The 19,233-nt window shown below is 27.8% G+C and overlaps 1 protein-coding gene across 4 annotated transcripts in view; it reads right to left on the reverse strand.

Annotated features, from left to right (window-relative positions):
* The window catches only part of LOC18613278 (heat stress transcription factor A-6b), a 3,592-nt gene extending 2,689 nt beyond the window's left edge, over positions 1 to 903 (reverse strand). For all 4 annotated transcript variants that reach the window (XM_007050421.2, XM_007050423.2, XM_007050422.2 and 1 more), the window contains exon 1: positions 162 to 903. In XM_007050421.2, coding sequence (XP_007050483.2) covers positions 162 to 464 — 303 coding nt within the window. In that variant the 5' untranslated portion in view covers positions 465 to 903. The remainder of the gene's footprint in view (positions 1 to 161) is intronic.

Consider the following 19,233-nt stretch of genomic DNA (forward strand, 5'->3'; position numbering starts at 1 on the left):
AAAAAAAAAAAAAAAAAGAACATGTTTCTCAAAATCATTACCAGACTTTCCAAATACCCCGTTTTAATTTTTCTGAAATGTACTAATATTTGGAGAGAAGTAAAAATCGGGAAAGGGAACATCAAAATTGAAAACGGAACTTAAGAGATAAGAACACTTACATAAGTATTGAGCTGCCTAACAAAACTAGAGAAATTATTGTGCTTGAAATATCTAGGGAGAAGATTAGTGGAGAAAGAGTGAGGATCCCATACAACAAAGCTGCTGCCTCCTCTGCTCCAACAAACTATATAATTAGTATCAGGATCATCCACCATGTCAAAGGTTTTAGTAAGGAATGGAGGTGGCCCTGGATCGTTGAGACCCTCCATCGGCTGCGGCGGCAGCATCATTGGCGGGTCATCTTCGGGCTGTGAATAACTTGAACTCGGGTACTCTTCCTTTACCGAAAAATATGGATTCATGGTTCAAAAACTCTGCAGGACTTTTTCTTCCAGGATACGGATACTATTTGATTCGATTCTTTATAGAATTCAATTTCTTGCTTTGACAATTTCTAAGTTTAATGCTGAAGATTTGTTTTGATCAAACGCAGAAAAGGATAAAAGGCAGAGAAGAAAGGAAACAGGGGAAACTTCATATACTCCAAGCTACGGACTCAAAGATGTAAAATCTACCAAAAAAATAAGAGAAAAAATTGAAGCTGAATCTAAAGAGAATCAGTACAACTATAGATTGAAAGTGAAACAGAAAATTAGACAAAAGCAAGAGGAGGACAAACTAATGCTTTAGAATTTTCTTTTTTTTTTTTTTGGTGGAGAGGTTTCTTCTTTGGGAAGGTCGTTTATGCCGTTATGGTAGAGTTTGGTAGTTTTGTCACGCCCGTATATATAGAAGCCACGAAAGCAGATGTATAAAGGGTTTAAAAGAAAAATATTGGGGATTTCTTTATAATAATCATTTAGAAAGTTCTAGATCTATAAAATGGAACTCATTATTTTGTTAATTCTTTTTTTTTGGTGAAATTAGAAGATGATTTAAATAAATAATCAATTAAATAAACCTTTTCCTTTCTTTTGATCGTATCTGTTTCTTCATTTCGCGAGTATGAGAGATTCTATGTGGTCCTTAGAAAGTTCTGGAACTTCAAGGGTAAGGACGGTATGGTGCAGGCATGGTGGGGGACCCATTTTTGTATATATATTTTTTATTTTTAAAAAATAATGGATTCTATGGTAATTTAAAGTCTGATTGGATCTGATCCCATTTATAACTGGGGTCTCAATCAATCGGAGATCACTACTAGATTAAGATAAAAAATCTCGCAAATTATGTAAGATTTTACTGTTTTGGTCTTTGGGTGTATTGATGTGTTTTGGTTGGTAGGGTGTAACTTAATAGCATGGGCTAATGGAATGACAATTGAGAAAAGATGCATAATGGACGTCGGGGCTTTTTTTTTCTTCTTTTTGATCTATCTCTCAACTTGAAAAAATATATTTATTTATTGATTAAAGAAATAAATTGAGGGAAAATATGTGGTTGTGGTGATTATGACGTTCAAATCAAATACAAAAAGGTCAATTTTGTTATATCTAATTGTTGGAAGGATTTAGTCTTTGCACTCCCTACCAACGCTTGAGTTTCAGGTGGAAAAAAAGCTAAGCATTACCTGTACTTTTTTGCCTGCTTCCTCCTTCTACTAAAAAAATAAAAAAAAAACAACTTAATATGATTTCAAAATAATAAGGATTAAGAAAATTGATGAATATTATTGGTGTTGCTTACTTAAATTTTGCCTTGTACTTTTTTTAATTAACAAACTAATATGACTTCGTTTTATTCATTAGTAATTGTTGTTTTATTGTAGTAACTTTGTTTAAATATTAGTGATGAATTTCTATTATTACCACTTATGATTACTGAAAAAAAATTTAGTTGACCAACTACATCACTATAACGAAATGAATACGTAATCTCATCTTGTTTAGTAATAATCCGTGATTCCGTTTTTACTGATTACTACTATCAGGACAGTTTTCGAGGTTGGCTTCTCGATGGTCTAGATGAGGCAGAATGACAGACCCAAAAATAAATATAGTGGACACCGTGGCATGCATGAACGCGACACGTTTCACATTTCTCGACTATGGTGAAGGCGACAAGCAGGCGCTCACCAGCTACGACAAGTGAGCAACTCTGTTTGGAAACAGTATCATGCAAGTTGCTCTTTTTTAATCCCAAAATAAAGCAAACAATTCATTATTTTATTAGTTTCGAGATAAACTATACTCCAACTTCTATTATCAAAAAAGCCATACAGAACCTCGCGAATGCCAAGAAATAAGGACCGCGTCACTTCCAAATATTTAGTTTTTAAGTAGAACATTCTACAATGTTCTGGAAACAAAGTTTTAGGTAGTTATAGAGTTCAATTTCTTTCTTTCTTTTATTTATTTTTTGGGTAATTTAAATAATCACTTAAATAATCAACTCCGTATATGGTCCACTGAACAGAGCTTGCGCCTGTGGCAACATTAGTTCGTACTTAACGCTTAAGCAAATCCCGACCATAAAAGAAGAATGTTTGCCATTTGCTAAATGTAAAGGCTATAACGCTGTAACACGACACGTTAGCGTATTAAGTTTGTTCTGATTTGGATGAGGAAGGTAAAAGCAATTGCATATAGTAGTATTTAATTATTTACTTGCCAAAGCACAAATTTTAAGTACAGATGATAATCTGTTATAAAGAACAAAAGTAATCTGTCAAATAGATACGTGGCAGATGATGATAGGAAGTTGCATGGTAAGACAATAATAAGACATACACGTGTCGGGAGGAAAATTGTTTTTGTACCCGGCATTCCTGTCACACTAAGCCTCGACGTCTTTTACCTTTGGCGGTTCACTGCCTAGCTGGACATTCCTCTTTCTCAACACCTTACACAGTACATCATGCGATGAATTCGGCAGTGATGCACTGATACTCATCAAATGTTGACATTTTATAAATAAAATTGATTTTTTAAAATTTTAAATTTAAATATTAAAACTTTATATAATTAATTAAATAAAAAATTATTTTTGGTTCAACTCTCTAACATCATTCATTTATTATTTTTCTTTTTTTTTTTCTAATTCCATCATCTTCTTCTCTCCTTTTTCCATTAAAATTAAAAATTAAAATATTTTCAATTTTTCTCAAAACCTCTTCCATATTCTTTTTTTGTTCTTCGCTAGGCATCCAAATTAAAATCTTGCTAAATCCCTAATAAAGAGAGTGCTATTGAAATCTAAGAAAGAGTTGAGTGAAGAATTTTGATATGAAGATATTCTTTTTGTTGAGAAAAAGTACTGTAGAACCAAAATGCCTTATAACTCAACAAGTAAGTAATTCTTTTATTAGTTACCATTATAACTAGATCAAGTGAGCAGCAGGCTGATTTGACCCTTCACTATAATAGAAGAATCCTCCATTAAGTTGTAATAGTATAATTCTTTTATCATTTTTATTAAGTCAAAATATCTATCAAGTTCTGTACTTATACATTTTGTTCAATTTAGTTTTTGTATTTAAAATCGAAGTAATTTAGTTTATTAATTTTGATAATTATTTTAATTTAGTCCATCTTTCTAATGGCACTCGATTTTATCGTTAAAAGAAATGATATCAGTGCTAACGTGGTCATTTTGATTATGTGGCATAGACATGTTGATGTGGTGTGCCATGTGGCATCGACATGATGATATGGTAATGCCAAGTGACACTAATATGATGATGTGGGCAATGCTAATGTCAGTGCCATGTGATAGATCAAAAAAATTGATGTCATGTCATAGTGACTAAATTGAACAAAAATATATAATAGATGAACTAAATTGAATAAGATTGAGATTTTGAGAGACTAAATTGAAAAATACAAATCCTTTAAATAAATTATAGATATACTTAGTAATAAACCATATATTTAAATGTAAAAGACTTACGATGTTAAAAAATATATATAAATATTTTCTTGCTTAATTATTTGATTCTAAAATATGTATATTAATTTATCTTCTTTGTACAAATTAAGTTTGAATTCTCCTTTTATAAAAAAAACTTGAAAAAAAAATTTATACCTAAAGTCAAATTTAGATGAATAACTTACATTATGCTGAAATAAAATAATATAAAAAGATTAAATAATTTTTTTCTTTTATTTATAATAATAAAAAATTTTAAAATTTATTTGATTTAGTTTTTAATTTGAGTTGAACTCAAATTAGCAAATAAGTTGATTTACTTATTTGAACCCTAAATCAAATGTAAAAATCACTTAAAATATATATTATTAAAGTCAACAAGTAAAAATTATTTTGAAATGTTGAACAATTTTGCCAAACCTCATTTTAATGGAAGAAGTAGAAGAGAAAAAGATGATAGAGTTAGAAGCGATAAAAAAGATAACAATAAAAAAACATTGTAAGGGAGTTAGAGAGATTTTTTTTGTTTTTTAATTAATTATTAAAAACTTTTTAATATTTAAGTTTAAGTCTCTGAAGATTTTTAATTTTAACTCATTAATGAGATGACAGCATTTGGTAAACTAACATTGTATAAAAACTGTTAATGCATCAACTATAAACCTTTATATTTATCTTTTATTTCCCCTTTTCAATATCTAATTGATCCTCTGTTGTATATTTTGATAATATTTATTTATACATTGCAACTATATATTATAATGTGCTTTTAGATTAATAATGATACCTTAAACTCAACTATAATTTTCTTTCAACTTCACCATAATACAAATATATTGTTTTAAAGTGCGATTTTCAATTTGAAGTTTGTTTAGCTTATAAAATCATGTGCAGTCTTTAATTTTAATTCTCTAGTTTGGTCGAACCATGTACAAACCTATTAATATATGATTATTTACTTTAAAACGTGGCTAGGTAATTAATAATGATCTAATTCATCATTTTTTTTAATATTAGGAATTTTAACAGGTAGAGTACTTATTATTTTTTAAGTACTTTAACTTGAATCCGATTTTTTGATAAGCAGCTTGCACTTTATAAATACGCGGTTAAATTTTTGAATTCTTACCTGAATATTTTAGACGTTATCCATTAAAAACCCAATTAAAATAAATTTAAAATTGTCTTTATGTATATTATTAATAAAAATTAATTTAATAAATTGCAGTTAATTCATAAAAAATTAATTAAAGTTTAACATCATATTCATAACAATTAATAAATTTTAGTAAGTATTATACTAACTATAAAAAAGTTATAAACAAAATAATAATATATAAAAAACTAAAATTTAATATTAAAAATTGAAGAAAAAAAATTTAATATTTATAATCGAGCTTGGATAATGAGTATCATAAAACCACTATTTAAACTCTACCCAAACTCAATTCGTGACAAGTAATAATTTTACTACTTGAATATTATTTGAACCTAATTATATAGTACCTAAATCTTATCTATCATAATAAATAGTACAAAATACCTGCTTATAAGATACTCATTAACATCTTTATTCAAGATCAATTTGCAAGTGATAGATGGGACGCTGATCTCTTGTCATCACCATTAATGATTTGATTATGCAAGTTGGTATTGTAAAGCGTTAAGCACAATTAATAAAGATAAATTTTTTTCAAGAAAAAGGCACAATAAATGAAGGAAAAAGCATGAAACCACGAAAAAAAATACATGGGGTCAGGCCATTTGCAGCACTAAACGTGTGAAAATAATAAGCATAATAACAACAGGCGAGGAGCCAACTTGGTGATGAGACATTCGGAAGAACCCTTTTATTTGGAGAGCTTAATTAAGAATTTATAAAAGTGAAGCCAAGGCACGAAATCCACTCTCCCCACTTGCCTTTATTTAAATATTAGTGTTATTGTTAACAGTCATATTTCTTGACATCAGCGTGAGATAAGAAAACATAGTGGCTGGACCGCGGCCATATCAATTATAAACTAATACTCTTTTTAGAATAAATAATAAAACAATTGCAAAATATCTACTAGTACTTGGTAACCTTTCCGTACTAATTATTATTAATAGGCCATTTACAGAAGAGAAAGAAAAAGCGGAAACTTGTATGTCTTTGTTCAGCTCTACAGCGGGTAAAGATCCTTGATTTCAAAAGCATTGATGTATATTAAATTTAATTTATGATTGCAATTTTGGTATTTGTGGAAGCGCAGCAATAACTTTACTTTGATTGCTAAAAAATAGCACTTGTAAATTTTGTTGGTGTAACAATTCAGATGCGAAGGAAATAAGAAGTATTAATTGGATCGATTGCATCGCATCATTGGCTGGATGGGTAAGTTTAAATTTTGATAAATCGTATAAGAAATCAATAGGCAAAGCTACTATAGGGGGTGATTCTCAATTTTGAGGGTTATTGGTAAGCTGGCTTTGTAGCAAAATTGGACACCTGTTCAGCCAATAGAGTTGAGTTGTGGTTGGGGAATGCTTTACAAACTTAGGCTGGCTTGAGATTCGGGGTTTAAGAAAGCGATGGTTCAAGTTGAAAATAATACGAGTACAATCGATTTTAGTGGATAAATTACGTCTTTATGCGATTATGAATTTAATATGTGCAATCAAAGATATTTTACAAAACAATGAGAAGTTCATCTAGTACATATCCATAGTGAAAGTAACATAGTAGCTGATTATATAGTTAATTATTGTTTTAATTTAGATGATGATGATGCTATGTTTGAGAGTCTTTCAATTAAATCAGGATATTGTTAATAGCATGTTTGATTTATTAGAAAGAATAAAATGATATAAAATTTTTAAAAATAATCTACTACCTATATCGTCCACTGAACAGGGCTTACGCCTGTTGCAATATTAGTTCGTACTTAACGCTCAAGCAACTCCCGATCATAAAAGAAAATTATTTGTACTTTACTAAATGTAAAGGCTGTAACGCTGCAAGACGACACGTTACGGTCCTAGGTTTGTTCTGATTTGGATGAGGAAAGTATTTAATCATTTACCTGGAAAAGCGCAAATTTAAGTACAGATGATAATCTGTTCTAAAGAACAAAAGTAATCTGTAGATGATGATAGGAATTTGCATGGTAAGACAATAGTAAGACATACACGTGTCGGGAGAAAAATTGTTTTTGTGTTCAGCATTCCAGTACCACAAGGGCCTCGACGTCTTTTACTTTAGGCGGTTCACTGCCTAGCTGGAGATTCCTCTCTTCTCAACACCTAAAACAGTGTACATCATGGGAAGAAATTGGCAGTTTCTTTCTTCTTTATATTGGAGTCATATTTTCTACAATGACAGTTTTATACATTCTCAGCTCACAAAATACTACATCTCATTAATAAGTAAAATTAAATTTTTTTAAAGATTTAAATTTAAATATTAAAAAATTTTAATAATGAATTAAGTAAAAAATAAAAATTCTTTTTTTTGTCTCTCCAACTCTTTCACAACATTCATTTATTATTTCTGTTTTCTATCTCTCTCTAACTCCGTCATCTTCTTCTCCCTTCCTTCTTTGTCCATTAGAATTGAAAACCAAAATATTTTCACTTTTCTCCAAAACCTCTTTCACTTACTTTTCTAGTTATTTAGCAGGCATTCAGACTAAAATTTTATTGAATCCTTAAGAAAAAGAGTATTGCTGAAATCTAAGAAAGAGTTGAGTGAAGAATTTGATATGGAGATTTTCTTTTTGTTGAGAAAAAGAGAGAGAAAAAGTGATGCAGAAGCAGAATGCCTTGTAGTTTAAAAGGAAGTAATTCTTTTGCTGGTTAACATTGTACAAAGATGAGGTGGGCAGCGAGTCGATTTGATCCCTAATTATAACAGAAAATCCTTCATTAAGTGTATTATACTTTTACCATTTTTATCATTTACCCTAAATTAAAATAAAAGTAAAACCTTAATTTATTTATTTGGATCCTAAATCAAATGTAAAAATAACTTAAAAAATATATATCACCAAACTCAACAAGTAAAAATTATTTCTAAATCTTGAAGTTGAATAATTTTACCAAACCTCAATTTCAATGGAAGAAGAAGAAGGGGAGAATTTGTTTAGCTTATAAAATCATATAACTTGTGCATTTTTTAATTTTAATTCTCTAGTTTGGTTGAACCATTTAAAACGGGACTTGGTAATTAATAAGGATCAAATTCACTATTTTTTTTAATATTGGGGATGTCAATGGTTAGAGTACTTGTTATTTTTTAAGTACCTTAACCTGAATTCAATTATTTGATAGGTAACTCGAACTTTGTAAATATCCGATTAAATTTTTGAATTGTTATCTGAATATTCTAGATACTACTCATTAAATATTTAATTAATATAAATTTAAAATTTTTTATGTGTATTATTAATGAAAATTAAATTGATAAATTAAAGTTAGTTCATAAAAATTAAAGTTTAAAATCATATTTATAACAATCAATGAGTTTTAGTAAGTATTACACTAATTATAAGAAGTTATAAATAAAAAATAATATATATAAAACTAAAATTTAATATTAAAAATAATTATTTATAATAAAGTTTGAATAATGAGTATCCTAAAACCACTATTTAAACCTTACTCAAACTTGTGACAAGTGATAGTTTTACTACTTAAATCCTATTTGATCCCAATTATATGGTACCTTAATCTAGTGAGTAATACAAAGTACCCGATTACAAAATAACCATTAGCATCTCTATTTAAGATCAATTTGCAGGTAATAGATGAAACTATGATCTCTTATAATCACCATTAATGATTTGATTATGCAAGTTGGTATTGTTAAGCATTAAGCACAATTAATGAAGATAATTTTTTTTTTAAAAGTATAATTAATGAAGGAAAAAGCACGAAACCACAAAAAAAAAATTTACATGGGGTTTGGTCATTTGCAGTACTCAACGAGTGTAAATAATAATCATAACAGGTGAGGAGCCGACTTGGTAATGAGACATTCGGAAGAACCTCTTTATTTGGAGAGCTTAATTAAGAACTTATAAAAGTGAAGTCAAAAGCACAAAATCCACTCTCCTCCACTTGCCTTTATTTTTTTATTGGTTAAAAATCCAAATAAGTCCTTAAACTATGTAAAAAAAATCAATTTAGCTCTTATTCTTTTATTATATTTAAATAATCTTTGAACTTTTATTTTCTATCAAATAAGCCCCTCTATTTATCTGTTAACTAACTTTCATTAGTCAATGGTACATGTGGTACTTTTATATCATTTCATCTATCACGTGACAGATGACGTGACATTAAATATTATTGATTAGGATTTGTGTGTTTACTTTTTTACTCATTTACTTAATCTTAATAAACAATATTTAATACTACATAATCTACCACGTGGTAGATGACATGGTATAAAAATGTCACATGTATTGTTGATTAATGAAAGTTAGTCAATAGTTAGAGAGAGGGACTTATTTGATCCGAAATAGAAATTCAGAAATTTATTTGAACGTAATAAAAAGATAAGGACTGAATTGATTTTTTTGATATAATTCAAAGGTTTATTTGGATATTTAACCTTCTTTATTTAAATGTAACTGCAGATTACGTAAGTAGTATATATTAATGTTAGTAGTATATTTCTTGATATCGGCATGAGACTAGAAAACTTAGTGGCAGGACCACGGCCATATCAATTATAAACTAATACTCTTTATAGAATAAATAATAAAACAATTGCAAAATATCTACTAGTATTTGTAACCTTTCCGTACTGATTATTGTTTAATAGGCCATTACAGAAAAGAAAAGAAAGCAAAAAACGGAAACTTGTATGTCTTTGTTCAAGCTCCACAGCGGGTACTGGCGGAGATCCTTGATTTTAAAGGCATTGATGTATTAAAATTAATTTATGACTACAATTTTAATAATTTTAATAATTTTAAATTGAATAAAAAGATAAGGAAAAAAATAATAATGTGAATTACTTTTGATCATGGATTTATATGGCAATATATGTATCAATTTATAATTAAATAATGAAGATGACCATTATTTTTAACAATGAAGAGAATCCTTTCCTTTATTAAGCGTAGAGCCATGGGGGAAAAGGTCTAGTACATTTCTTGCTATATTAATTGTATACTGTGTTTGGAATTATCGATCTTGAAGGCTTTTGATCCTAATTTTGAGATGGAATGGATGGAATTTGTGAAATAGATGGGATTTATATTGCATTGTGAAATTAAAAATTTTATATGCTCGAAAAAAATAATATTTTATTACAAAAATTTTATGTGACACGATTTAAGCTCTATTTGAGTATGCAACAAAATTGGCTTTCCAAACATATATTATACTTTCTCCATCTCATTTTGTTTGTCTCTTATTGATTTTTTTATCAAAATAAAATTCAAATTTAATCTTTATTTTTATAAAATTATAAAGTTTATAAAAGTTTTTAAAAATTAAAAATTTAAAAATTGAATTTAACTTTCAAAACATATTTATTGAAATTTTAATTTTATATAATATTTAAAAAAATAATTATCAAAATTAAATTTATTATAATGGAGATAGAGAGAGAATATTATAATAGACATAATATTTAAAAAAGCACTTGAATTATTTAAAAAATTTAAATAAACTCTTATTCTTCTATTGCGTTCAATAAAAACTTTGCACTTTTATTTTAGACGAAATATACCTTTATGTGAATTCCCACCTTTTAATTTAAGGATAAAATTTTAACTTAACTTGGTGAGCTAAGGTTTAACATTGAACACTTTTTAGCTTAAGTGTTTGTTTGGTTTGGTTTTTTTTTTCAGTTTATCCACATCTTAAAAGCAAAAACCAGGTCAAATAAGAATTTGAAAAAACTCTTAAAAAAATAAGCAGCTTTTTTTAAAGAATAAATTTTAAAAAAAAGCTTTAGAAAAAGCTCCAAAGAGGAGCTTTCTCTTTTTTTTTTTTAAAAAAAAACATGTATCTTTTTAAGGAGAATTTTTTTTATTTCAAAAATGTCCTCATCTATTAAAAATAATTCAAACATTATCTGTTTTCATTTTTATATAATTTATTATTAATTATAAGTTTTATGTTATATAGAAATACTTTTTATACTTTTTATAAATAAAAAAATANTTAACTTCTTTTTTCATTATGAACAAAAAAATTTGTGATTAATAGAAAATTATTTATTAAATACCTTTTATAGTAATTTTGATCAAAATTAGAACTTATATACATTATTGTGTCAAACAACTCTTTATAAAAAAGAACTTATAAAACTAAATTTATCAAACAGATTTACCTTAATTTTAAAAGCTATTATTTTTCATAAGAGTTTTATAATAGTTTTTAAGTTAAAAAAAAACCAGACCAAACAGGCTTTAAGAATATCTTCTAAATATTTTCAAATAAGTTTTGGGAAAGTTGGATTTCTAATAAGGATTACGAGATTTGATTTTCCCTTAAAAATAATTTTTAGGGCCAAGTTATAGCCAAGAAGTATTGAGGCTTTCTTGATGAGAAGAAGGAAGTGAGACTTGTTATCCAAAAAAGCAGGCATCAAAAATTAGACCTGATAATTCGTATTTTCATGTCTTAAACGTGTCAGACACAATTAGACACGATTAGACACGAAATACGTTAAAGTTAAACATGAACACGACACGAATAATATTCATATCTTAAATCTAAAACACATACATGTATACGTTTAATAACCGTGTAATACGACATGAAACGATTAACACGTTTATTAAACATGTCAATATACGACACGACACGATTAATAACACAATTAACATGATTCAATAAAAATATTTACAATTAAATATAGTTTTATTATTAAATTTAAAATTTATAATTATAAAAACAATTATAACAAAAATAATAATAACATCAAATATAATAAAATTTAACATAAATAACATACATAAAATTCATTATCATATAATATGATAAAATCCATCATTAACATCTAACCTTCAAATACTAATAATATCTAAAATCATCCATAATTTTCAATCATAATTAAATACTTATCATTAACCACATCATCAATCATGAACAAACCAAAATCGAAAACTCGTTCACCAATGTCACATCAATCCGGCGTCACAAAACCTAATAATGAAATGAAAACAATATATTAATAAAATTAGATCAAAATAGAAAAAGTTAAATAAAATGTAAAATTTAGTTTAAAGCATTACCTTTCATTGATGTTTAATCGACATCAATAGTATTAAAGTATTCGGCTGATGACATTTCTTCCTTACTAATATCCAAATTCATGACATCGGTGTTAAGATTGTTCATATTTATTTCTACATATGCTACAATATAAATAAAATATTTATTAAAAACACTTAAATAAATCAAACTTACTCTAATCATGCATTTAAACACAAGAAACATAATAAAAAATAAATAAAAAAATATATTACCAAGTTCCCTAAATAACCCATCCTTACAACATAAAATTGTGTCCACAACATCTAGTTTAAGTGAGCTCCGATATTAATCAAGAACTTTACCACCAACACTAAAAGCAAACTCGAAAGCCACTGTCGATATAAGAATAGCTAAGATATCTCGAGCCACGGCAAAAACTTCAGGATAACGACACTAATTTGTGTTCCAAAATTGTAAAATATCCAATTCAATTGTCGTTTCAATCCTTTGTTTATCCAAATATTATTTTAGTTGAGATTTGTTCTTGGCAGCCTCAAACTCCCGTAGAAAATTGTCAAACTCCTAATTAATAAAAACAAAACAATTAAAAAAATTAAAATAAAAAATAACAAAAGAAAATTAAATTTTAATAACAAATAATACTTCAAAAATAAAAAAAATACCTTTAAGAACTCCTTTTTTCCCTTTTGCACCTTTCTCCCATCAAAAGGTGTGTCATTTAAAGAAGATGGAGTATTAGAAACCTTGACAGCATATTCATCATAAATAGTAAATAAATGATCTTTAACCTTTTTAAATTCAGCTGAATTACTCCCATAAAGCTTTGTATAACTCCAGTTCACAAATTGAATCTTGTATCGAGGATCAAATATCACTGCTATAGCTAAAATCAAACTAAATTCAGACCAATACTTCTCAAACTTAACAAACATTTGAGTAACCTTATTTTTCAAATGCACATCATCTCCACTCATATGTTCTTGCAAGGTCATGTGTGCCATGAATATCAAAGGAAAGTACAAGTCGGTTGTGGGATACTTTGTTTCAGAAAACACACAATTAATCTCATAAAAAACACTTAAGAACTTGCTAAGTTTTTCAATTCTATCCCACTCATCTCTAGATGGAGAATGCTTAAAATTTGAATTACTAATTTTCAAATGAGAAAAAGCTAAGCGAAAATAAAGTGCACTTTCAAGCATGTGAAATATAGAGTTCCATCTAGTTGGAACATCTTGTTTTAAGTCTATTTTTGCATTCAAATTCACTAGGTTTGCACACTCTTTTGTTTTCTCTTTTAAGAACCTTTCACATACTTAATACTTTCCTTTACTTTTTGGACAGCATTATCAACTCATTCAAACCATCTTGCACAATCAAATTAAGTATATGAGCACAACATCTTATATGAAAAAACCTACCTCTTCCTGAAAGTTACTTTCTCATATTCAATTGCACTTTCAACTAATGCTAAACACGAAATATGTTAAGACTAAACCCAAACCTAGTTAACCCGTATCTTACTGTGTCATGTCCAAAATTGTCAAATCTAATTGAAACTTCCATTAGAAGTCTGGAGACTTGAGTCGAGAAACCTTAAACAAAGCCATTTTGTTTCAAAAAATGTCAAGACATAAAGGTATCGATACTTCAATGCCAGACTTGAAAAAAATAAGAATTAAACTTGTCATTTCACCCCATACACTATGAATAGGTCACCAATTTCGAGATCTGATGGTTTCCTACATTCTTGAACCGCCAAACCTTTCTTTTGCCACCATCTCAACTCTTTCAACTTTCTTTCAAGCTTCAAAATCATTTTTCTTGAAGAACAACTTGATTTCAACCGTTTAAACTTGTTTTTCAACATTTTTTGAGGTAAAGAAATGATTTTTCGGTAGTTAAGTTTATGGGTTTTACTCCAAAGTTTTAGTTAAATCCTAAAGTTGTGATTTTTAACCTTTGTTGTTAGGTTTCAATAATTTTCTAGCTTAGGGAGCTTACCAAGGTAGAGTTTTCTTTAAAAAAAATAAGTTCTTGAGACTAGACTATGGTTGGCATATAAGCAGTACGTTTAAATAAAGATCTAATTAAATTAGATGATGATTCATGCTCAAGATTATGCTTAAAATATGATTTACGATGCTAGGAACATCATTGATACTCATTTAAATGTTTCTAAGCACGATAGAGAAAGTTGGTATTTTTGAAAAAACTAAATACTTGTCGAAAGCTGAGAAAAGGTTCGATATGCTCTAGAAAGGTGAGTGGATACATCACTTTTAAATTATTTTAATATGTAAAGCTAAAAACATGATTTGATGAGTTATTTGGTTGACATGATTTTTGTTACTATTCTTAAAGGTGAAAATATGTTTGTGACTAAACCCAAGTTTTGAAAAAGTTTTCAAATTTATACACACACACACACACATTATGTATTAGTTTTCAACAAGGAAAAACAAGTCGTTTCAATTGTTTTGAACCGAGCCACTACTTTAATGAGATATGTATAGATTGCATGAAGTATGTTAATTTGTGATATGTATGTGAGGCTGTATCCATATATTGCATGAGATAGGCATGAATCTATGCTTAAGATGCTATATGATGTTATGGTGGAGGATAATATTCCCACCCATGAGTTTATGAGATGGCATAGATGTACACTACATGGGATTAAGCACATGATGTTTGCTCAATTATGATACGTATGTAATGTTATTTCCATATACCATATGATGTAAGTATGAGAACATGTCTGAGATACCATATACATGACAATGTTGAATGCGAATGATGAACTATATGATGAGTATGTTAATGATGATATATTAGAATAGATTGATAGGCTACCTAGGTTAATTTAGGTTATACCATTTACAACTATGAGTGCCAAGGTAATAGGGGTTATACCATTATCATCTCTTTATGAGAATGGGAGTGAGGCAGTGAATCCATTCTCAAGTGTGCCACACTTTATCCAAATTAATAGAGGTTATACCATTAGCAATCTCAAGATAATGGGGGACATGCCATTACCAATAACATGACCCATAAAAGATGGATATTTTCATAGTCAATAATTAGACCTTAGCTTATTTGTTGACTTGGGTAATGTGTGAGTTGCTTAGTTTTTCTAATGCGTGTTATGTTAGAAATGCTTAGAACGAGGTTTCTTAGCCAAGTATGGATGAAAGGTATGACGCAAGATTGATATTAAGTCTAGATCATCAAATGGGATGGATAAAAGTTGGAAACAGTCTAAGTTGTAGGTTTTTTTGAAGGAAGAATCGTGACATGAAAAGGAACTCTCGATACCTATAAAACAGTATGCTGGAAAAATATTTTTGTGAAGGAAGTCTCGATACCCTTAGAAGAGGTATTAAGACCTTACCCAAAAGTCTCAACACCTCCTGTGAAGGTATCAATACCTCAAATACAGAATGGTAAATTAGCCCTTTTGATGTGTTCTAAATGGTTTTACATTCAAAACTTGTTTCCAAAGGTTTATACGATTCCAAATGTGTTTGAAAAGTATTTCAAAAGCTTGATTAAGTTTTATATTCGAAGATTTAAAGATTGTGTGTTCATTTTCAAATAATTTTTAAAGTGTACTCAAAGATGTGATTTTTACTCATTTTCAAAGAGTTGATGAACGAGTATTTAAAGATCATAGATAAATGATTATTTAAATATTATATACGTGCAAAAACTCTAACCCCTTGACTTTTTTCCTTATCGTATTCATTCACGGAGTTTTTGTGACTCACATATTAATTTCTCATATTTTTGTTACAAATCAGTGATAGCTTTCTCACTGCATTCAGTGTCATGGAGATGTAATTTGTTCCTCTTCTTTTGGTAGGTGATCTAGTAGCCTTTTGCAACCTAGAGGTCGTGTCATGTTTTGCTGACGAGTCAATTTTTATTTATGTTATGTTATGAATGTTGAATATGTTATGGAGTTTTAACTTTACATGGCATTGTGCATATTTTATTGATTTATGTTTTCATGGACAAGGGCCTAGTTGAGCATTGAGGGCAAGTACATGTTTAATGTGATGATTTTAAACTATGTTTTGAAATGACATGATATATGCATGAAAGCGTTTCCACACGTTATGAGGCAGCATTCCAAAACGATGTAATGATGCTTTTCTATAGTTTATACAATATATGAATGAATGCTTAATGATTTATATGATCGTTTAGTTTATATATGAATGTAAGAGGTTTGTTTGGGTCTAACTGGCTATACTCGTCTAGGTCTATGTGTCGGTCATAGACCTTTGAGAAAGGGTTGTGACACCTTATGACTTACAATTGACTAATTATTGTTAGTCAAAAGACTATTTGTCTTTATGTCCTCATGATATTGACGTGGAAGGTAAAAAATGAGTACAAATGGTTATATTATCATACCATGTCACCATCTTCTATTTGACATAAAAAAGATAAGTGACCAAGGGCGGCTCAATAAGTTCAAATGTTTAAAGTGAAATATTTAATGAGGTATTCTTTTATTGAAATTAAAAAAATTATTAAATTTTTATTCTTCTAGCTTTTTGAGATGCAAAATTTTTATATTTTTTAAATGGCTAATACAAAATCAACAATCAAAATTTTTAATTCAAATAAATCAATTATCACATAAAATAAAGGCAATATAACAATATAATATAAATTACAAATTAAAGTAAAAAAGTCTGTAAATATTATAACAATACTACCTAATTGTTGAATGCTTATTGCAAACCGCAAATGAAGTTCACGGCTTTTTGAAAATAATAACATAACGGACTTTTTGTGTATTTTTTGGAGGAAAATTGAAGTTAAAGGAAGAAAGAAGAAAGAGTAAATAAGAAAAGAATAATTAAAAAATAGATATTATATATTGAAAAAGAAATAATTGGTTTTATATATAGGAGAAAAAATAGTTGTTAGAAATAATTAAATATGTTGATTGGAAATAGGAGAAATAAGTGAGAAAAAAAAAATTGTTGGAGATGATTAAATACATATGACCGTTAGTTGATTGAAAATAATATAGTATTCTAGAAATTAGAAAGTGATAGAAAATTAAGATTTATTAGACACATAATTAAGGAAGTGAGAAAACAAGAAATTTTATTAATTATTTTTTTTATATTTTTAATATAATAAATTATATTATAAAATTATAAGACCTCCCTAAATTGAGGGCCTAAAGCCCTTACTTGGGTGGCTTTACCTAAGGGTCGGCCCTATAAGTGACGTTTTGACAAACTATAATTAGTCAATTGTTATAAGAGTCTATTTGATCTAAATAAAAATATAAAGGTTTAATTGAACGTAAATGAAGAATAATAACTTATTTAATTTTTTAAAAATAATTTATGAGCTTTTTACGTATTATGCCTAATAAAACATACATTTAGGTATAAAAATTGGAAAAGGTGCATTTTTGGAAGTAGTACAATTTTAAAATATACTTTTAGTAGATAACCATAAACATAGTTAACTTTTATAATAAGCTTCTTATGTCTTCATACTTCCAAGAAGTAAATCTTCCTCTTTGTGTGTGTTGGAGTAGCTTGGCAAGTTTTTGACATTAAAAAAATGAAAATTTCTTAGGTTAACTATCATCTTAAAACACTTTTACAGAATTAGAAAGATTATTTTGATTTTTCTTGTTCCCAAGATCCATATTAAGCCTAATTTCAAATTTATGAGATACGCAGCCACCCTAAATACAGATGGTCCCTGTATAATTGTTTCAAAATCTTGTCAACAAGATTAAAAGGCAAAGCACAATAGAAAAAGGAAACGACAGGGGCGTTACAATTAGAAGAAAGTAATCCATTGGTTTAATAAAAAAAATCAAAAATAAAAAACTAAATTTCTTTAAAATATAATCGAATTGATTGAACAACACCATTATAATCAAATTATCGAAATTAATTAATATTCCATTAGTTTGATAAGTTTTTTTTTTCAAAATTTTTAACTAAATATACAAATAAGCTTTCGAAATATATTAAAAAAGTCAATTTAGTTTTTATTAATTATTTTATTACGTTCCAATAAGCCTCTAAATTTTTATTTCGAGTCAAATAAACCCTTCACACTAAACTGTTGACTAATGATGTCACGTCATCTTTCATGTGACATGTTGACGTATTACCCTGATGATGTTGATATCATGTGATAGATGATGTGACATAAAAAATTATTAACTAAGAATTAGGTTTTTTTCTTTTTACACATCCAAATATCTAAAAATTAATGGTTAAGGATTTGAAACAAAAAATTAAAAAAAAACTAATTGCTTCAAATTGATTATCATTATTTCTTAACTGAATACCATCCATCCTTCATAAAAAAAAAAAAACTCAATCCACCCTTTCCATTTTGATTGAAGCTATTGTTGTTCGATTGAAAATTAGTGTAGAAAAATATGAGAACATCCATAAACAGGAAAAGTTAGGGTAGGATATGCAACATTTATAATATTGAAACTAGCAAAGGCATGTAATGTTAAGAAATGATGGTAATCAACTTGAAGTAATTAGTTTTTTTTTTAATTTTTTTATTTTAAATCTTTAATCAATAATTTTTGGATATTTGAAAAGAAAAAAACTTAATTCCAAATTAATAATTTTTTATACCGTGTCATTTGTCACGTGATATTAATGTCATCAAGATGACACGTCAACATATAATGTGACAAATGATGTGACATAAAAATTACTGACTACATAATTGATTAACGGAAGTTAGTCAATAATTAGTAAGAAGAGTTTATTTGATCTAAAATAAAACTTTAAGGATTTATTTAAACGTAATAAAAAGATAAGGGTTAAGTTGACTTTCTTAATATAGTTTAGAGAGCTATTTAAGTATTTAATCAATTTTTTTCAATGATTTTTAGTATTATAAAAAAAACTATTCATTTTCACATTTTTATTCAAAATAAGTTCAACCTTACATCACTATGATAAATTCAAGCAAATATAAAGTATTTAGTATTCCTTAAAATTACTTCCATACAACAACAAAAAATTA

This window comes from Theobroma cacao, chromosome 1 (assembly GCF_000208745.1).
Source record: "Theobroma cacao cultivar B97-61/B2 chromosome 1, Criollo_cocoa_genome_V2, whole genome shotgun sequence".
Classification (NCBI taxonomy): domain Eukaryota; kingdom Viridiplantae; phylum Streptophyta; class Magnoliopsida; order Malvales; family Malvaceae; genus Theobroma; species Theobroma cacao.